Source organism: Camarhynchus parvulus, chromosome 3 (assembly GCF_901933205.1).
Source record: "Camarhynchus parvulus chromosome 3, STF_HiC, whole genome shotgun sequence".
NCBI classification, from domain to species: Eukaryota; Metazoa; Chordata; class Aves; order Passeriformes; family Thraupidae; genus Camarhynchus; species Camarhynchus parvulus.
Window position 1 is genome coordinate 58783971 of NC_044573.1, and position 21041 is coordinate 58805011.

At 39.6% G+C, this 21041-nt stretch overlaps 1 protein-coding gene across 1 annotated transcript in view; it reads left to right on the top strand.

The window, feature by feature from the left end:
* Positions 1–14428: 14428 nt before the first annotated feature.
* The window catches only part of SAMD3 (sterile alpha motif domain containing 3), a 35213-nt gene continuing 28600 nt past the window's right edge, over positions 14429–21041 (top strand). The window contains exons 1-3 of the mRNA XM_030945944.1: positions 14429–14528; positions 15248–15437; positions 19267–19368. Of these exons, the coding sequence (XP_030801804.1) occupies positions 14450–14528; positions 15248–15437; positions 19267–19368 (371 nt within the window). The 5' untranslated portion in view covers positions 14429–14449. The remainder of the gene's footprint in view (positions 14529–15247; positions 15438–19266; positions 19369–21041) is intronic.

Sequence of the window (21041 nt, forward strand, 5' to 3'; positions counted from 1 at the left end):
CTAAATGGAGCATGATGAGGTAGGTACTGACATCATTCACATAAATGCTCCCATTTTGTATCCTTCATGTTTGAAAGGCCAGAACTACCAATTCCGAAATGAAAAACATAGTGATTCTGGTGCTGGAACTACAACAGAGTGCTTTTTGCAACAGAATGCAAAAGTTGCATTTTGTACCCCCTGCAGACATGCACAAACTCTACATCAACATGAACAGAGTTACACCAACTTTTGAAATTAGGTGTAGTGACCTAAGCCTGTCACCTTTTCAGTGCCATGTTATTTTTGCATGCTTAGGCATTCAATAAGCAGAACAGCAGCTGGAATGGTTGGGTGTTTTATGAGACACCGCCCCACACACAGACATACAGAAAGCCATCCAGTTATCCTGCTGAAACACAAAACTTTTGTGCTATGAAACCCAAAGGGCCCCTCACCATACTACTCCACAGAGCTTTACAAGATACTCTATACATTTCTATGCATTTTTAAAAGAGCATGGATCAAGTTTTTATATTTTTCTAGATATAATAATGGTCATAATTTAAAGTCTGCACTGTACACAGGGCAGACAGGATAAAGAGGCCGCTCTTGTGAAAGCAGAGCCATTCACTCTTGTGAATACCTCCAGCTCCTCATAAGCAAGAATTAGTGCAGAACAAGATGGAAATGGATTCTGTCTAGTGGCCTGGTTAGGTAGAGAAAATCTTTAAATGCGTGAGCATGGATGATCCCTCCATGACATAACCAGTATTCTAGATAACAATGAAAAAGACTCAATGTCTATTGAGAAAGTTAAACAAAATATTTATAACAAAACCCAAATCTGACCAGATTCCTATCCCAAAATAGAAGTATCACCCAGAAATCTGACAGATGAAGATTCTCCTTAAAGAACTTTGTATGACAAGAGACTGGTTTTTAGGTGAGTGTTATGAGGCTCCATTCTCATCCTGGGATCATCTCCATACTGCAGTATCTCAGCACCCTTTTCCAAACCACAGGCAGGAGTGTCACACAAATAAATCCCTTTCCAGGCCCACATAATAAACAAAGAGCTAGGTGCTACTTTGTCTCTTTTCGTTCTTGGAACACTGTGCTAAATTTTTTCCAGTGGTTCCACATTGCAGGGCAGACATAACTTTGCAAGGCAAATACTGTTTTGAGTGCTTTGTAAAAACCATTGCTATGAAGATTTTTCAAAAGAACAAATCCTCACCTCTTCCCAAAAGACAAGGATGCAAGTGGCTTATTGTTTTAGGTAACACACATTTTGAAGGTCAGCAGCCTGGCCTACTGGAAGGTGTTCCTGCAAATGTCAGGGGCTTGAAGATAGATGATCTTTAAGGTCTCTTTCAACCCAAATAATTCTATGATTTTATTATTCTATTAAATTTAGAGTGCTTTCAACTGAAGAGAGAGAAAACTTTCCATCAGGAGATGGTATCTAGTTGGGTCCAGAAGTGTAGAGGCCACATGAATGAGCTGCCCAGCCAGTCATGTCAGGGTGCCAGCCTGCCAAAACAGCAGGCAATAAACAAGTGAACATCAGTGTGTATGAGCTTAATGGGCTGTGGAGTTTGCACTCCTTCAGACACAGCTCACAGAGCTCTGTACTTTCTTGCCAGGTGATCAGAAGCAGGTCATGCACATGAGCACAACCAGCACTCAGCGCAAACAAGAAGATTTCCAGATCTATTTAAACTGATCTAATCCCAGAATATCATGGTCCTCCCTTCCCTTCATCAGTGTTTCCAGCTCATCTTGTCATATCCAGGGGTAAACTTGATTGTACACAATGAGATCAAAATTACACATCACTAACTTCTGCTCTGCCACTTCTGCTCTCTGTGAGATTAAAACACATTTAAGCCATGAAAACTGATTTTAAAAAAGAAAAACAAATCCTTAGACAGTAATGATCTTTCCTCATCTATTTTTGGAAAACAGATATTAAAGCTATAATGTTAAATAGCAGAAATTGCTTTCATGATAAAAGACTGGAAAATATCTGCACTGCTTAATATTTTGTAATCATTTTTGAGAATTGGAACAAGAGTTTTGTAATAAATGTAGACAGCAAAACCTGATCAAAAAGCTTAGAAGATTTGAGATAAATTCAGAAACCTCTTTGTAATCAAGTGATGCAAAAGTGACATAGTTATGGTTGCCACCAACAAAATAAAGGGTTTTACAAAGATAAAGGCAAAGAAGGTACGTCCTTTTCATATACCTACCCTTTAAGTAGGTAAATATCAGCTGTATTTGAATTGAAAGGGTACACTACTTGCAAACTGAAATGTCAAGACTTAAAACAACTCATCATCTGATTATTTTTCCTTTAAATGTAGTAATTAGTTCCAAAGCAATTCTAAATTAATATTTTTTTAAGAAGCAGTTTAGGCAGTTTATAACTTTTAAGGCATTTTGTTGTTGAGACAGAATAGGCTGGTCTTAAATACCAAGACTACTACCCTGCCAAATTTCAGATCATCTTATTTTAATGTCTTCTTTGTGAGCACTAAAACAAGCCTCTAGGGAAATTATTTTGGCCTCAAGCTTTTGGTCTCCAAAACCCATTTGTACAGCACTGGTTTAACATTTAGGTTGCCCTGTTTGGAGTCAGTATTTGGACTTGATGACCCTCGTGTGTCCCTTCCAATCCAGAATGCTCTGTGACTCTACAATCCAAGTCTATTTTCTGAAATAGACTTCAGGATTTGGCAAAATTGGGTTGTTTTTTTCTTTTTAACCTGAAATAAATATAATCCTACTGCTCACTTTAACATACAGAATATTTGGGGGTAGACATCATATGTGTACATATTTTCCAGACATAGAATTGCTGGAAATTTTTTGTGCAAAGTTAATTAAATATTATATCCTTGGACTAGAGGTGAATCATGTTTTCTGATAAAACCAGTAACTTGAGGCTTCAAAACCCCAGGAGCATTAGGAAGTCTGTGCTAATAATAAATTGTTTTGACTGCAGCTGATGTCTTAGTATGCATACAAATAAATTAATTAATGAGAGCCTACTGAGATTATAGCACAACCAATTAATACATCATTTTGCATGTAATTAGGAAAATGCCAGTCACTGAAAGAATAACTGGCAAGTGTCCTGCATCAGAGCTTTAGCTGTTAACACATGGCTTAGTTAACATTTACTTCTACCAGTCTACTGGGCCAGTTTCCATGAGCCCCATATATGTTAAGAATAAGTGTAAGTAAAACGATACCTTTAGCTATCACTGCTGATAAAACTATAGAATGTATCTCCATTCTTTCAAGCAACAGCTCGTGTTCTTTTTATTGGAGAAGCATAACTTAAAAGAAAGATCTGCTCTGGGCATATTTAAAGCATCTGTACTTAAGAAGTCAGATCTCTCTTTACTTTACCACTACTGTAATTGTCAAGGCATCAGATACTGTTTATGCAACTGAAATATTTGATTTGTTCAGCTGCAGATAATTTTAGTGTGGGGTGAACCTTTCAATAAAAGTAAGGAAGAAAATCTATCTCCACTGAAATGCTGTTACCAACTGTCATGATTTTCCGCCAAGGCAAATCAATTCACCACCTCTTGAAGGTGTTACACACTGAACTGACAGTCAGGGGTTTGCTGAACACAGCAACTTGGACAAAGTTTTTATCTGTGCCACAGAGACTACACAGGTGTACTTCAGTGTTGCTACACTAGAGTCCAGAGTCTCAGGTGTAATCCAAAGTAGCTTCTGATTGCAGCACTTCATTAAGTACAAACCATCAATTACATGCAGCACAGGGACTAGCAAGATGCTTCCAGGTCTTTGCTCCCATGCTTCAACAAGAGCTGAATATGAAATATTTTTTGCTAATTGTCAGAGTCAGTGACATGGGAAATGACAGCAGAACAATTATACTTTGTATTTTTGAACAATATTTATAAAATAAGGCCTGGTTTTCCATGGGAGAGGATACAGCAGACAAGAACAAGAACATAGTTTATTTTTTTCCTTCAAAGTCCATGAAAGCAAACAGTTTATTATTGGTGAGTCTTTCAAAAGACAAAAGGGCGCTGTTCAACCATACAATATCAGAACTGGAGGAAAATAACTAGGAAGAATTCATTGGCAATAAAAACTGTGGTAAATCCCTGTTCTGTTATCACTTGCTTATGTCGAATAAGGCTGTTAGCTCCAACAGTGTTCTATGACACTTTCTACTGTGTCAAAATTCTATAAATTTTAGTCACTCTTTGATTTAATCAAAACCAGCAATACAATTCTTTTTACTTTATCCTTCCAAACGGGGAACAATATCCAGTTATTTCCAAAAACTCCTACTGTAAGTAAGATGATATAACAACATTGCACACACACACACAAACACAGGCAGCTGAAGGTATATTCAGGGGTCTGTTTTCTGAAATTTGCTGTCTGTACAGCAAAGAAGGGTGAGGTGATTGTAAAACAGTTCTTAAACTAACCAAGATTATAGCTCAGAATTTTTAAGTAATGCAGAATTAGCTGTGGCTTCTTTCCTAATTTGCTATCCTAGCAGAGACATGCGTTACTGAGATATTGGTGAAAAACTGCTAATCTCTTTGGAGCAGTTTGGTGACAAGACTTTAATGTCGAGATCCAAAGAGTCAAAACTGTAAGTATAGCTCATCATTTCCCCCCAGTAAAATTATGTTTGCGGACATCTTTGTGAAACAAAATTGACAATTCAGTTGATAATATGTATCTCTACAAACATTTCTTAAAATTATAGGATAAGAATGATAGAAGTATTGTTGTACGGTAGCATTTGAAACTTCATTTAGTAGTCACTATGCTTTGATTCCCTTGATTAAATATTTTAATTGTACAAGTAATAACAGTCCACATTGATTATTTTCAGCCCTTTAAGACTAAAGATTCATTCAGCCATCTAATCCAAATATCTGTGTATCTCTGGCAATTAAAATCAGAAACAACCCTTAGCTGATGTAGAACAGGGCAACATGAAGGACAAAGCAATCCTGAGGAGGTCAGATTTTTCAGTGAGAAAAAAATCCCCAAACTTGTCCTGTGCTGTGCTCTAGCAACAGCCTTGCATGGTACTGGACTGGCATGAGCTCTGATGGGACATCTGAGCTCCAGCACTGCAGAAGCCCAGACCTCATGCTGTGACAGGAGGATGACCAGAGATTTTTGAGGGTGTTGTTAGAGATTCTAAACTCCCAACTACACTTAGGCAAAAAGATATGAAAAAGAAACATCTGGATGTACTTATAAGGAAGACAAGATTTGCAAGTGTAATGTGAGAAATTCCAAATGCCAGAGACTGAAATAATTCAAATTGCCTAGTAATGCTGATTTCCCCCTTCACCCCTCACCTATTGCTGAAGACCATGTCATCCACATCAAAATGGTAATGAAAACTTGTCTGCTTGCTGGAGCCCAAGGCAAATGCTGTAGGAGGATTTCAGCCCTGACTTTATATTAAAGTGGCCATGAATGTATTCTCTTCCACTGACTGAGACCAGGGAGTAACAAGCAGCAGGAAGATGTGGCTGAAGCACTGATGGCCTGAGTGACTGCCCCAGCCATTTCCACTGCAAACGTGTAATTGGAGCCCCATGAGGCTCATATCAAGCCTATCGACTGAATCTCTTCAGCACTGAATTTGGATCTGATGAACACCTAGTTTTCAGAAGACTCAGCATGAGTGAATAGCAGCAGCAATATCAGCCTCAGAAGAACAGAGAAACCATAGTTTTAGCCATTGCCCTGGACTCCAGGATCAATAAGACATGAATGAAATTAAATATCTGGAGAATCCCAAAGGCAAGTCTAACCTACAGGAAAACCTACTTTCTCTTATTCAGACATTCCTACCAATATGATTTGTAAGAACTGCTGCAAATACAGAGATCAGTTGCATCTCTAACCATGACAAAGACTCACTCACTCAGCATCTGAAGTTTCAGTCAGGCTCATTGTGAAAAGCAGCCAGTGGTGATGGAAGGTATCCTGCCTGTTGTGCCCATGATTGCCTCCTGCTTAGCTAGACTGCTCTACAGGACTACCCAAACAGCTGAGGTGTGACAGCTTTCCAGCTGAGAAACAGTAAGTACCTGGAGATCATGCTTCACATCAGGACAGCTCTTTCCAAAATGGCTCTTTGTCTACATCATTATTTAAGTTGGTCAGTAGTCCAATAGATATTTTAAGCCAAATTCTTACCAAGTGAGTGAAAGCACTAAGTCACGTACAGAGATAAAACCCTAAAGTAGCTCAATTTTGCTAGATCCTTAGACCAGAAAACTTACACCCTTGTCACTAGAACAAATATTTATACATGTATGTGTTTTTTGGAGTGGGGTTTTCTTCATGGCATCATAAATTTGCATAGCTGAAATAGAGGCAAAAATCAGGAGGAAGCAGTTCTCTGAAGTGGCCTTTGAATGTTTTTACTTGTGTCATGATTATGTATCATCCCAACAAAACAGGAATTTACAGATATTCCAACTTTCCAGTTTCCTATCTCCATTGTGTAGGTAGACATTATTGATTATCTTTCCATTCATGGTTTCAACTAACATTCTGTATCAAATGTGGAGTAGTTACATGACTTCTTCATCTGGATATGATGAGGAGATAGCCACACTCAGGCATTGGGCAGAAATCAATGGTTTAGTGTGGTATGCTGTAAGAAATGGGCTGTGCATGCCCTAAACATCAATGAACTAAACAAAGGCATTTACCATGTGGGGTATCTTTTTTGAATTAATACTACATTATTTAGTTCATCCTTGAGAACACCTTGAACAAAAAGAGTCTGAACCAACGGATGCCAAATTAGTTAAACTGTTGCTTCTATTGTGTAAAATAAGCCTATGAGACAGCCTGTTTGGTTTTACCATCTAGCTCAATTACACCCACCTCACCTGGCTTCATACGCCAACATAATGCCTTAACACAAAAATCTGTGTCTGTCTGGAGCTGTCATTATTTAATGAATCATACAAACCAAAAAATGTGCACGGTGAAATGTGTTAAAACTTAATTATTAATCATCCTCTTCATATTTATGTCATGAATAAGGAGGAGTACTGTCAGTGGTTAGTAAGATATGATTCAGCAATTCTCAGTCTGCTAAAACAGCAATCCAGAAGCGCTGGGTAACATCATGCACTGCTTAGCAGTGGTGCTCCACTCCACAACTCAGTGATTCCTAAAAGAATTCAGTATCTCTTACCAGGAGGTAAGAGATACTCTTGCCCAGTTTGCTGCAGGAGGAGGGAAGGTGAGTGTAAGAGAGATAGCCATGCCTCCAGTCAGCCCACAACTGTTTGTCTGCAGCACAAGCCAAGCAAAACCCAAAGGTATCTTTGCTTGAGCAGGTCAGACCTTGTTCCTCATTCCCCAGTGTCACCATGACCATCAGAGAAGTGGCCTCAAAGCTGATTGCACACAGGCATCTGTGTTTACCAACAAGGGTACATTGTTCATTTCAGGATTTGCTTGTATGTCTTCCTAATAACTCTCACTCCTCTACTGTAGGGGGATACAGTATGGATAAATGAAGGTGGTATAGAATGTAATCTTACCCCCTAAAGAGTTGCAGATGAGCCAATTATTAAGGATTAGGAGCAGGCCTGATGTTAACAGGCCACACCTGTAACCAATCAGAAGAGTGTTATAAAAGAGGGGATTGGTTGGTTGAGGGGAACTGGAGTTGGTTGACTGCTGTCAGGACAAGGAAGAGTCAGTGCCTAGAGGAGCTGACTATGAGAAATATCAAGGAGGTATGAAATTCTAGCAATATGGAACCCTTGCAATGTAATGAGAATAGAATTCTTGCACTATAATGGCAACACTCTACCTGGCTGGTTCATCCTACTGTTTGAATGGCAGGAGAATTTAAAAATTTTGTAGAGGTTCTTGTTTCTTTCCTGCCTGATAAGCATTTCTGGATTTGACTTGTAGGTCTTTTGGTGGGTGTCAGACATGTGGCTATGTCAGACATGTGGCTGTACCTGATGATGGTGTATTTCTCAGAGACTGGCCAAGACCTGTCTCAGCAAGCGGCACAGTCCTGACTTGGGGCATGATTCAGTCAAGCATTGGCTTGACAAAATCTTACATTGACAAAACATGGCTGAAAAATCTAATTTTGAGTACAAGATGTAATATATAATAAGAGCAATTAAAGTGTGTGAACAAAATTCAAGGGATATTTTATAACACCTTTTGTGTACTGAAGGTGTAAGAGCTGTGTAGATCACTTACTCATGAGAAAAATGTGTAAATGCCACGTATCCACATGGGAGCCCCAACTTAATGTCAAAGTTCAGCTATACAGACTCAGTTAAGGATATGCATCACTTTCTAGATGTTGCCCAGGCTGAAAAGGTTTTTGTATCTATCCCTTGGGAACAACAGAAAGCAGCTTTGTTGAACATTAGCACCTTTGAGGATCTGCAGGTTGAACCACTTATAAAATGTCAGTAAGCATTTTCCATCAGAATAGACTTGGTAAGTTGTTATTTTCAGTTAGCATTAAACATCTCTTGTGAGGTCACTACAACTGACTGCTGGTTCAGCTCTCTGAACTGGTTTGTGGCTCTAAATCAAGAGCAGAGCAAGCAAACAATAGAACTTTTTATCCATCCTTCTCAGCAATTAGAGGATCAGCCTGGGTTGGTTGAGTATTCCACGTCTTACTAGTCTTATTTACTAGAAAAGCTTGGGGATTAACCTTTCAAGAGGTACTTGAAAGAGAACCTTTCAAGAAGCAGAGCCAGTATCATTCAAGCAAAAGAATTTGAGGCAAAGGAGATAGGTACCCATCTCAATTTTTTTTTTTTTGAGGTAAACTAGTTACTCATAGTTTTCTGGCCTAACTTTACAAGCCAATGCTCCATTAAGATAGAAATCTTCACTGTTGCAACACATTGAAACAAGGATCAGTGTACATTATGATAAATCTACAGATATGATTCCACCATCTACTTTCACACAATTTGCCAGCAAGTTGGTTAAAGACACTGATCCATCCAAAACACAATGTTTTCAGTTTAGCTTGCACTGCTGATTCCACAACTGCAAGAATGGCTGCAGAGAAGAGGGCTGACCTATGATTGCCAGTCCAGGCTAGGGGGGAATTGCAGTGCCCCAGGTTTCTGTATTGCCCAGTGACAAGAGCTGGAGTCCTGTAGTAAGCTAGCAAGCAGTGACATGATCACACAATACTCATGGCCCTGGTAAGAAACTTGCACTTTGGGGAGAAAAGAAAAGTCAGCATGATATCACTTACAACATGAAATTATTTTTTTCTTTAGTCTTCTGGAGCAGCGTCCATGTCATACTGAACATCTTCAGTCTGCTTTCTTTTTGGTACAAGAAATTTCATTTTTGTGATTCATAAGTTTTTAACTTGATTTTTTTACTGTTCTCACTGTCTGGTAACATTGTTTTTTATTTGATACTTTTTTCTTAAAGGCATATTGGTTTTGCAGGTTGTAGTTTTGGTAGCAGGTGGGCCACAAATACGGCTCTGTGGGAAGCTGCTGGAAGCTTCCACCATGTCCAGCAGAGCCAATCCTTGATGGCTCTGAAGATGGATGTGCTGCTGGCCCAGAGCTGGCCCAATGAGAGAGGCTGGTAATGCCTCTGTGATGGCATATTAAGAAGGAAATCAAAGTACAGGTGTTTCTGCTAGTCAGGGAAGACATGAGAACATGTAAGGGAAACAACATAGAGACATCGAGGTCAGTGGAGAAGCTGGGGGAGGAGGTGCTCCAAGTGCTGGAACCAAAATTCCTCTGCAGGCTGTGGTGAGACCATGGTGAAGCAGCTGTGCCCCTGCAGCCTGTGGGGGTCCACCTGCAGCCCATGCTGGAGCGGGTGAATGCCTGGAGGAGGCTGTAATCCAGTGAGAGACCTGGTCGAGAGAGAGGGCCCCTGCTTCCAGGCTGGAGCAGCCTGTCCTTGGAGGACTGCACCCCGTGGAAAGAGACCCCCATGTCCCAGTAGTTTTAGGAGGACTGACTGCCTGCAGGGGGGAGTTCACATTGCAGCAGCTGTGGTAGGGGTGCTACTCAAGGGAAGTGGGCCCACAGAAGAAGTTCAAGGAGAACTGTCTCCCGTGGGAGAGACCCCACAGCCTCACCGGGGAAGGACTCCTCTCCTGGAGCAGCAGAAGAAAATCTTGGTGATGAACTGACCAAACCCCCCATGCCCTGTCTCCCCGCACTGTTGGTGGGAAGGAGGGAGGAGTTGGGGGAGAAAAGGTGTTTTAAGGGCTTATTTTACTTCTCATTATCCTCCTCTGATTCTGTTAGTCATAAATTATTCACTTTGCAACCTTATGTTGAGCCTGTTTTGCTGTTGAAGTGCTTTTTTTTTTCCCCCACTCCTTATCTCAACTCATGAAGTCTTTGTATGCTTTTTTTCCTCTCTGCCCAGCTGTGGCAGGAAAGGGTGAGAGAGCAACACTTGTGGGTGCTTGGTGTTAGGCCAGTGTCAAACCATGACAAAAGGATAATATAAAAAGTTTTGATTTTTACCAAGCCTTCATTTCCAGAAGATTTTTTGTTGTTTTGTTGTTTTTTTTATTAAAGATGGCATTTACAGCTAAGTGTTTCATTTCATCCCTTGTGCACTGTTGCCAGTGATAGCAAGAATGGAGTTTCATTTACATTACTATTAAATCACAGTCAAATTAACTTTCTTCCTTTCAAATTGCTAAATAACTTGCACACCTGTAATAGAGAGAACTTGGTTCTTGTGTTGAATCTTGCTGTGGAAGTGGGGCAACTCATTTTTCCAGTAGTACTGCAGATAGTACTGATGAAAATATTTTTAAATTTCATATAGCAAAAACCTGAATATTAGAAATGGCATACTTAATCAGAAGCCATCTATTAAGGAAATCGATGGTTTTTTTTATAATATTCTTCAGAGTTAATTCTTGTGGAAGGATTTGTTTACTTGATAAGCTCAATGGGTGGGCAGGTTCAGAAGCCTTGAAACTTCCCTTAGCTCTGATCAAATTTTAAAAGGTTTGTCTGGCTTGTTTCCCTTTATCTACAGCTGGCTGATGTGCTTGTTTTCTTCCTAGATCTTCTTATATAGCCTTTCTCCTAGGCAATATGGGTTTTCTCTTGCATCTGCTGTACGTTTGCATTTCTCCTTGTCTTGCAGCTGCATGTGTCTTCCTCTACAGTGGCACAGAAATGAAAACTGGTATGTTGACTTTAAGATTTGCTCCTTCACTGATATTGGGATTTTTTTTTCCTTTCTTTCAGGCATCTCTGCACTGTGGTTCATGCTGGCATAAACACGAAATAAATGACAGCGATATGTTGTTGGCATTTTCTTCAAGGGATGGGGAAGGTGACAGAGGTGCTACCTCAGAGCCTTTTCCTATATGTTACTGAAAAGGTTTGTGGACAGCTGATGTTCTTTTCATGATAATTCAGCACTGGATCTGAGATTACATATTTGTCTTGAATGCATTTGTTTGAATCTATTTTTAATGGTTTTAAAAGATAGGTTGGTAGTAAGTGGAAAGAAAATAATAAAGTCTCTAGTGCATTTGATGATGAAGTCAAATTAAGAGAGCATAAAATTGCACATGGGATACTTTGCTTATATCTTTGGTAGGCACCAACTCCTGCTCATCACACTTGTAACTTTGAGACCTGGCCCTTTACAGCTGTGCCACACAGCTGTGATGTATAGGTGTGCACACATCACAAGCCTTACACATTCCTTTAGCACTAAGATGTGCTAAAATCAACCATAACTCTGAAAACCTCGTAGAGGCCTGTCAAAAGTTGTGCTATTTGTAGTCTGTGGTGCCATAGACTTTCTCATAGGTAAACATAATAACTCACTTTGTCATGTTTCAAGTGTTTTGATATATTGGCTTATTCATTCAGAAGTGTCATTTCAAGACTGTGGCAGCTGTGGACAAGCTGTGGAATAATTTGGTGCAAGACTGTGGCAGCTGTGGGCAAGCTGTGGAATAATTTCAGTGTGCATCTGCCAGCACTGGCATGCTGGTCAGGACCCCCATCTCTTGCTGTTGAGTAACCAACTATGTGAGCTGAAATCTGTACCACTGATAGTCTTTAAACCTGAGATTTTTATCCTTAAGTTTTTAAAAATTTTATAGTAAATAGAAGTGTTCTTCTGTCACATTCTAGGAAAAAGTAATTTTCATTGATTTCATTACTTAATTTTATTAACCAGGGCTAGTTAAATCCTAATTGTAGTTTTTGACCCCAGGTGTATGAAGAAATGGGTCTCAGTGATTGGCTATATTACTAACAAACAGAGATCACTCACACTTAGAACTGTTCTGAATTTGTCTTGAAGTTACACTGTGAATTGCTCTCTAAATGTTACTGTTATTGGACTTTTGTTGTTCTGACTTATAAGACTTGAGGGATGGAGGAATAGAAATATTCACAGGTTTCACCACTCTCAACACAGGCAATCCTTTGCTAGATAGTCTTTTGATGCTACTGTAATAAATAGAATCATTAATGAAGACAAATCTCAGCATCTATGCTCAGTCCTCGCTGTCCCCATAACGCTGATAGAAGACTGGTGTGCTCTTTTTCTGGTGCATTATCCGTAGCAGATGCAAATAACTGAAATCACTTTTGAGAAGCATTTCAAGGTATTGATGTTTCATGACCCTTAATGTATATAATCTGATTTTTTTTTTAAACCAGCCTCTCAGCTATCATCACTTCCCTCAATAAAGTGTGCAGCCTGCATTTCCATGTGCAAGTGGCCATTTTGCTGTAGAATTAGCCACCCAGGGCTAAATGTGCACATTGCTGCGCATGGCTAGAGTTTGCTTGACACTTTTTGAAGTGTTGGTATCTGCCTGCCTGCTTTAGAAGAATTGTTCTAGGGTGTTAGTCTTATAGGGTGAAGAAGTGACCTTTCCAACATTTAAATGTATCTTTCTCCTTTTACACTGCTTGGTTGATAAGGGAAGTATCTTTCTGCTTCGCACTCAGTTTTATCTTTCAAGTTTTTGGAGACTTTTTTTCTGCCCTACTCTTTGCAAGGAAGTAAGAAGTGTGACAGAAAGGTGTGATTTTTAATTTACACCAGAGTTCTCAACAAATAATGACTTTTCACACCCTGTTCTTGTTGCTTAGCCTGGGGGAGGAGTTGTATGGCTACTGTTGTCGTATCAAATTAAACCCACTCATGTAATTCAGAAAGGCATTCCTCTTAAACTTAACCCTTCTAAGCTGCTGAAGTCGGCAGGCATAAGAGTGTAGGCTGAAGTGTGTGTCTTTTGGAGGGTCTCTGCTGCTAAAGGATGAAAATGGAAATATTTTTTTATTCAAGGAGTTTTTTGGTGGTTTTTTTCCCCTTTTCTTTTGAGCACAGATGCTGATGAGGTTTGTGAGGGTGAATCCTCATGTTTGCCTGGTGTTTGCTGCAGGCTCAGAGCATGGAAGGGAACATTTGACCAATAAGGCCAGACACTCGTATGATTGTCTGAAAAACTGACTCCAATACTGTTGTTTTGCTGTGGATTGCAAGCATGGCCACGGGGCATTTGGGGCTCCTTTAGGTAGAGCAAAAACAAAATAATTAGAAAATTCCCCTCAGAGAGAGTTTGCTGCTGCTGTGAAGTTTGGAATGTGGAACAAGCAGTGCCTTTATAAGAAATCTTCCTCTTGGGAGGTCGCTGGTGGTTATGGGGTGTGTTGCACCCCCTCATTATCCGAGTGAGTCCTTCAGGCAGGAGGCACACGGTATGTGCAGGGTTCAGCCAGAGGGTGGATGCACCTGTCCTGGCTGCCCCAGAGACTCTGCCTTCCCAGGGCGCCCACTGCATCCTCCCAGGTACCACTGGAGAAAGGAACCAGCAAATAACAGCAAGAGCAGTCTCCTCCCTTTCCCCTTCCTTGTCCCTGGCTGTTGGTAATTCAGGGTTCAGTATTTGCTGGGTACCTGTCCTGCCAGGCGGTGCAGAGAGGGTTAAGGTGCTTGATTGACTGTAAGCATGGATGTGACAGACTCTTATCTGGTGGTAGGGTGGCTTTTTTTTTTTTTTTTTTTCCTTCTGTAAAATGTCAGCCATTTCCTGATGAGCCTGATGGTGGTGGTGAATTTCACACCTTTTTTCTTCTCTGTGTGGAAACCTGGGTGTTAATGGTACCGGAGCAGGTCTTGTTTTATAAGGAATGAGGCTGCCTCAGAACGGAGGGAAGCCAGAGACGGGAAAGGAGGTGAGGGAAGGGCTCCAAGAAAACTGCCACTTAAAACAGGCATCAGCTGGATTATTTAACACTATTTTATTCAGAGCATGTAGATATATTATTTGCTAAGTGCATTTTTTGCTATGAAATGTTGGAGTTTGGCTTAGAGCTCAGCACAAAAATAATCCCCTATTTTCATTTCAGAGGGAAATTTAGCATTGAAACAACTGAAGATGGAAAGTTGGTCGGTTGAGCAAGTCTGCAACTGGTTGAAACTGAGAAATTTAGGAGAACTAGTTCCTAAGTTCCGTGGTAAGCATTTTTATTGTTTGGGGGGGTGGTGCTGTTTGTTTAGTATATCTTGCTATGCATTTTATTGGCACTGCCTACCTTGTTTTGGTTTGGGGCATGTGTGTATATGCTAACCTCAGACTTTTATAGAAATTTATTAGGGTGAGAACTGACACAGATCTGATGAATCAACATAAGTGTACAGATTTGTTACAGAGTCTGAGAAATCCTGGGGGATGAGATTAAGCCTGTATATAAATAGACACACCCCAAATCAGAGCTGGCAGTTTTAAAGTCCTGACAGGGCCTATTTTATGTTGTAAAAGTCTTTTGAAATAATGCAAATGTAGTGTATAAATGTTTTATGTTCTACAGAAGAGTGCACAAGAAACTGTAATGTGAACAGCCTATTTCTTGTGTACTCTGTTAAAAAACTTTTATTTCCTTCATCAGCAAGTAACAGTCTTCCTGTGATTCAAGCAAGGCCTGATTTACAGCATTAAAATTGTTGCCTCTGTGTGTTTCAGACTTGGCTCTATGTCAGGGGAAGATATCTGGGCAGTGATTAGTACTCCTGGCACTGCTTGGGAAAGGATGGTGGCAGCTGAAGATGACTGTCAGCAGTACAAAGCATCCTTCCCTTTGACCCGTCTTCCATCACCATGTTTTTAGGCATATAGAATGTAACTGTAACTATAAAGCTGTTTTGCAGTAATGATTTTATCCCCTTCAATCTGCAGAAGAAGAAATAAGTGGAGCAGCTCTTCTGGCTCTTAATGATCGTATGGTGCAGCAGCTGGTGAAGAAGATTGGGCACCAGGCAGTGCTGATGGACCTGATTAAAAAATACCAGCAACAGAAGAGTAGGCTGGAATCCCTTATATACTCTTGTGAAACAGCTTCTCAAAAATTTCCAGAAGTAATCAGTGGGTGAGTTTGTTCGTGGCACAGCAAATATCAGTCTGGGTATAGTTGTGTTCTTTTCATGGCATTTTAAAACTGGCATTTACTAGCTCTTCATCTGTATCTAGTTTTTATATTTTGAGTATCTGTAACAAATGTGAAATGTAAAACTGGATTCTAACCTTGTCGTTTTAAACAGGGCATCAGCATTCCTGAACCATGCCATTAATTAATTTAAACTTCCTTAAATAGCCAGTTTTCATTTGAATGAAGCACTGTCAAACTTTTATTATAGCTAAGATTTTCCCTCTTTAATATATTAAGCTTTTGAAGAACTTACTTTTAAATGCTTACAAGTCTTGGAGTAAAATAATGATTTAGCCAGAGATAGTATTTGTCACAGGTGTATTGAAAGTCAGTTTATCAAAGGAAACTCTGGATTTGGTCCAGATGTAAGCATTTAATCATCCCACAGTGGCATTATTGAAATTTATTGTGAAACTAGATAGATTTTTAGAGAACAGATTCCAGGGAGATTGTCCTCTATTATGTTCTGGCTCTTGGTTGAGCAGGTTTTCTTTGTTTGGGGTTTCTTAGGGGAGGGAGGAGGGGGAGGAGTTTGTGGGTGTTTTGTTGGGGGTATTTGGGTGAGGGGTGTTGATTCTCCCATCCTTTACCTCCATTCTGATCTATTGTAAGTCTAGCAGGGTTATGTTTTTCTGAATGTCTAGGCTGAGGAGAGAGATCCTGACCTCAAAGTCCTTTTTAAACCCAAGAATCCTGACTGTAGACAGCAGCTTGCCATGGATCCAAAATGCATTTTTTTCAAAAGAAACGACTCTATCACTAAGGCTACATTAGTCACAGTAGAATTAATCCCATAGGATTAGAACTGCAGAGCATTTGCCTTCATCCAAAAGGAGTCCAGGTTGTGCACTCTGAGGTGATTAACAGCCCAAACGAAAGCGTCATAAACAGTGATGACCGAGTTACTTCCAAACAACTTGAGCTCATGAGCAGAACTAAACTGCACAGGGAGATACATCCTCTTGTCCTTGTGGCAGTATTTGTGAAACTCCTGAGGTAAATGCTCCTGCGCCATTGGAGAGAAGGGGATTGCAGGAAGAAGACCAAGTCACTGCGTGTTAGATTTATCACAGGCCTGAAGTATGAGATCACAGCCAGTCTCAGTTATCTGCACCAAGGGCCTGCCTATTTGATTAATAGGAAGCTCTTTCTTTAGGGGTAGAGGTGTCTGCTGTGAAGACTACTCTGTATATTGTACTTCATCCAAAGTGTGGTGGATATACCACGATTTCAGCATGGGGTTCAGAAGAAAACATGTCCTGATGTTTAGGGCAGTTAGAATGGTGCTTTGGATATTTAGCTTTCTGACTTTGTCAGGAGTGTTTGCATGGACTGTGTCTCAGATGTGACTCTTTGTCAGCTCTTGCAGGTCAAGCCATGCTGTCCCACAAAGAGCACGCAGTTGCAGTAGCATGAGTGGAACCGTTTTGCTGTGACGTTCTGCAGACACTAAAAAAAAAACCTTAAAATATCAAATCTTAGTGAATATAGTTTACATTAAAATCTTTCTCTATCTAGTCTCCTTCCTGGAAAATAAGCTGCTGGTATCCTTCTCTTTACAGGGAAGTTGAGCAAATAAGCGGCTGTTCCTGAAATATTTTTTGTGTCAGCAAGAAAGACAGAATAAAATCCAAGCAAGTTTAAGATGCATTCAGTCATGTATTTTAGGATGAGTAAAAAGTCAATATATTCTGTGCATTTTTGGGCATAAAATTATGGAAAAGCATCTATAGTGAAAAGAGTATTTTGTTACAAAACTAAAAGTTTTATCTTTATATTCAGATAGTTCTGACTCTTTTCCTAACACTGCAATGCTTTTCTTGGTGATGTAGTTCTAAATTATTTTTGTCTGTTTGGTACATCTTGAACAAAATCCTGTAAGAATAATTTTTTTTGATCTAGTTCAAGGACTCATGACTTAAGTGTACGAGACTGTTTTGAACAAATGTAAAATTCATAGTTCTGATAGCTCACAGTAGATGTGAACTCACATTTCCTCCATTGCTCCCTGATGTTAGGCAGAATTACAGTGAGAAGACAAACCATGTTAAGGTTTGCAGTTAGTAACATCCACAGCTGGGTGTGTGGTCCTCCTGTGGTGCCAGAGAACAATGGTGAAATCTGAGTTTGTATGCTCCTAACTCCTATCATGCAGTGCTTGAGCCCAGGTGAAAACCAACCATCTTTTCTGTTCTGCAGAATTATTTCTCAGTCAGGCCAGTTCCCAGAACTTGCTCGCCCTGCCAGGACCAGTGACAGGGTGGAGAGGGCATTGCTCAGGGCAGGGAAGAAATCCTCATCATCACAGTCTCTTTCTGGGTCAGCTGAAGTCACTGTGGAGCTTCCTAGAGCTGTCAGCAGTGTTTTCCTGTTGTATTTCTCATACAAATGCTGTCTCCAGTGCTTTTAGTGCACTCCTGGCTGGCACCTCTTTATCCTGGTGTCCTTGGCTCATCCTGTGACTGTGTGTGAATTGTGCTGACCTCTCCTCCCTGACAGAAACAAAGTCCTTGGCTGGATGGGATTTGGAGTGCAATAGGTGAGCACTTTCTGTGTGGAAGTAATAGATTTGGCTAATTAGAATGTGGCTTACATCTCCAGCAGTTTGGATTAGGACATGGAAATAGCATCCTGTGTCTGTCACTGGTTCAGTGGAAGTGTTCTCAGTCACACAGTAGAAACTGCTTATATGTGTATGAGGAGCTCATACATAGATGTTACCAGGTAAATATGAAGCTGCCTTCCACTTTCACAATCAATTTTTTCTAAGAGCAACACAGAGAATATACTAAGGGTTTTTCTTTGTTTCATTTAACTGCATGGCTGAAATATATCGTTTCATGGAAAGGGAGAACTCCCCTTATAAATATGGCAAACTTTAATGTTATTTCCAATAAAAACCTTTTGTGTGTTGAGTGCAACTGAGGCTGGAACAGTTTCTAGAGCATCTTTAGAGCTCTGATGTTCTGAAGAGAGGAGGTTAGGGGAAAAAATAGTGTCTTATGATTGGCATGAATTCTTGGCAGCATAACAGTATCCCTTCTCTTAGCTCTGCCTTTCTCCCAGTATGGGGTAAAACTGCTGACATTGGCTTCTGCCAACACATCTACCAAAACAAGAAATAACAAGAATATGAGGTGGGAGAGAAGTGGACACAAAGGTTAAATGGAAAGCAGTGGACTGGCTCATAGCAAAGTGGGCATCTAGAGTTTTTGTTACTAGTGATGAGCTAGAGCTGGAGCATATGTCCAGGAACAGTGGACTGTAAGATCAGGAAGCACTTGGAGATCTTCTAGAGTGGCTGGAGTAATGCAAAGCTGACTTGAAGCTTTTGACTTAACCTCCAGAAAAAACAATTTTTCAAGATTCTAGTTAAATAGAAGTGTATTGAAATGCTGTGTAATTAGCTGTTTCAGCTCACCCCTTACATGTTGCAATGGTTAGTTTTTCCCAGAAGTTTGGGGATGCCAGATTGTGAAGATGGATGTTACCCTGCAACTCTGAGAGGTCTGATTTTCTTGGGATTTGTAACTGTGTAGTAATTAGAATATAAGCAGGCAGAACTTTCTACATTTTTCCTTTTAATTTGTCAGTTTGATAATTGAACTGAGAAATTCATTAAGAGGCATAAGCATATAAAATCATTACATATTTGATATGTTGATTTTTCTTCTTTTCTGTTTCTTCCACTGGTATTTTACAACCCTAAACATCTTTTCTATAAGCTGCACAAGACCTGAGAGTGATTTTTGTTCTTTTTTTCTTTTAGGGCTACTGACAGACAGATGTTAATTTCTTCTGGTCCGGTGGAGCAGAAGTATTCACATGAAAATGAAAAAGGACTAATTGATCATAGAGTGCTAAAGCAAAAGTGAGTTTATAATATATTAATGAAATTTTCCTTGCCTTTTGAAAATTACATAAACACTTTGTCTTGCTTAATTTATACTTTATAAAAGTGATCTTAATTACTGGAGGTCAAGTTCAGGTATATCCAGGTGTATTTTGAAAACAACAAGAACAGAAATTTATTTGACTGAATGAAATAGCCTGATGGTGTGATTCCATCCTCAGTCCTTGCTCACTGTTTTGTGTTACCTCATGCAGAAGGCAAGGTACAAGTTTGTCTTTATTTATCTGATTTTTAAAAATCATATTTTACATGTGTGTTTTCAACACCAATCTGACAAATTAGTCATTACACAGTGGAATATCGCTATTCAATAAATTGTGTGCTTGAGGCATCTTAAATATAGCACTTGGGAAGATAGGCATGCTGATTCCATTTGCATGCTCATTTTCCTTGGTTGTCAAAATAAGCCTGCCTAGAAACTGGAGGCAAGACAATGTGAAGTGGTTTTTTTTTTTTTCCTTTTTTTTCTCCTACCCATGATTTTCTTCTTTGAGATGGGCAGTCAGTGTTGAAAGAGTGCCCCGTTCCTCTTTCAAGGCAATTATTTTTGTGTTTCCAAAGGTTTGTCTGCTTATCATTATCCCCCTTTATTTCTACCTGCTACAACTTCTCCCCCTGTCATTCTCCCCGTAGATATGATTTAATGCTTTTATAAGTCCTGGTACTTCTGTTTTTAAGAGAACATCCCAAAAACTCCAAAGGTCCTATCAGCATTGTTATCAAAGAAACAAACCCAAATCACTTGAAACCTTGGAATAAACCACTAATATGATCCTGCAGTGTTTAGCCTGTGCTTCTAAAGGATGCTTATTTTTAATTAATTTGCCTTGTGCTGTATAAAGAGTTTAGAATGGATTGTGTAAATCAGAGTAACCATTACACAATGCACAGTTTAAATTATTGTTACTTGGCCAAGATCATACTTACAGCCTCTGTCTCCTTATTAATTTCATCCCATCTGAAAAGAAAAACTTAAAATTTTTGGTTGATTTTTTTTGTTTGGTTTTGTGTTTGTTTGTTTTAATTTGTCTGTGGTGTTGGGTTTTTGTGGTTTGTTTTTGGCTTTGGTTTTGTTTTCTCAGAAGATTCATGGAGCCATAGCTTCAGTGACTGTATGATTTTCCTGGAAGTGAATTAGTGGATGTTTTTTATGGATTATTAATGCTGCTGAATTAGCTCCAAGTTTCTCTGTGTTTCCTGTGTAGGTAGTCCTAACAACGGTGTTAAATGCACCCTTCTATATTACTAAATATTACCAAAATATCAAAGAAAATTGTTTAAACACAGAACCAAAACTGACTGGATGAAGCAATTGTATAATTTGTTTTCTTGTATTGAAATTGGGCATACATTAAACCAGATGAGGTTTGTAACCTACTGCAATGGAATAATGCCTTGACACAATGACAGAAGTAAAACCAGCCCATCTTTTTGTTAATGTCCCAAGAAGATTAATCTTGAAGCAGTGACTGTCTCCGAAGACAGTAAGGTAGACACAGAGGACAATTCAATAAATACATTTCCCATAGTCCTGCTTTTCTGTACTAGAGTACTAGCAGTTTTATGGCTCCTGACAGCCTGGGATTTATCTTGTTGCTAAGACAGAGGCTTTTATTATTTGTAAATACCTG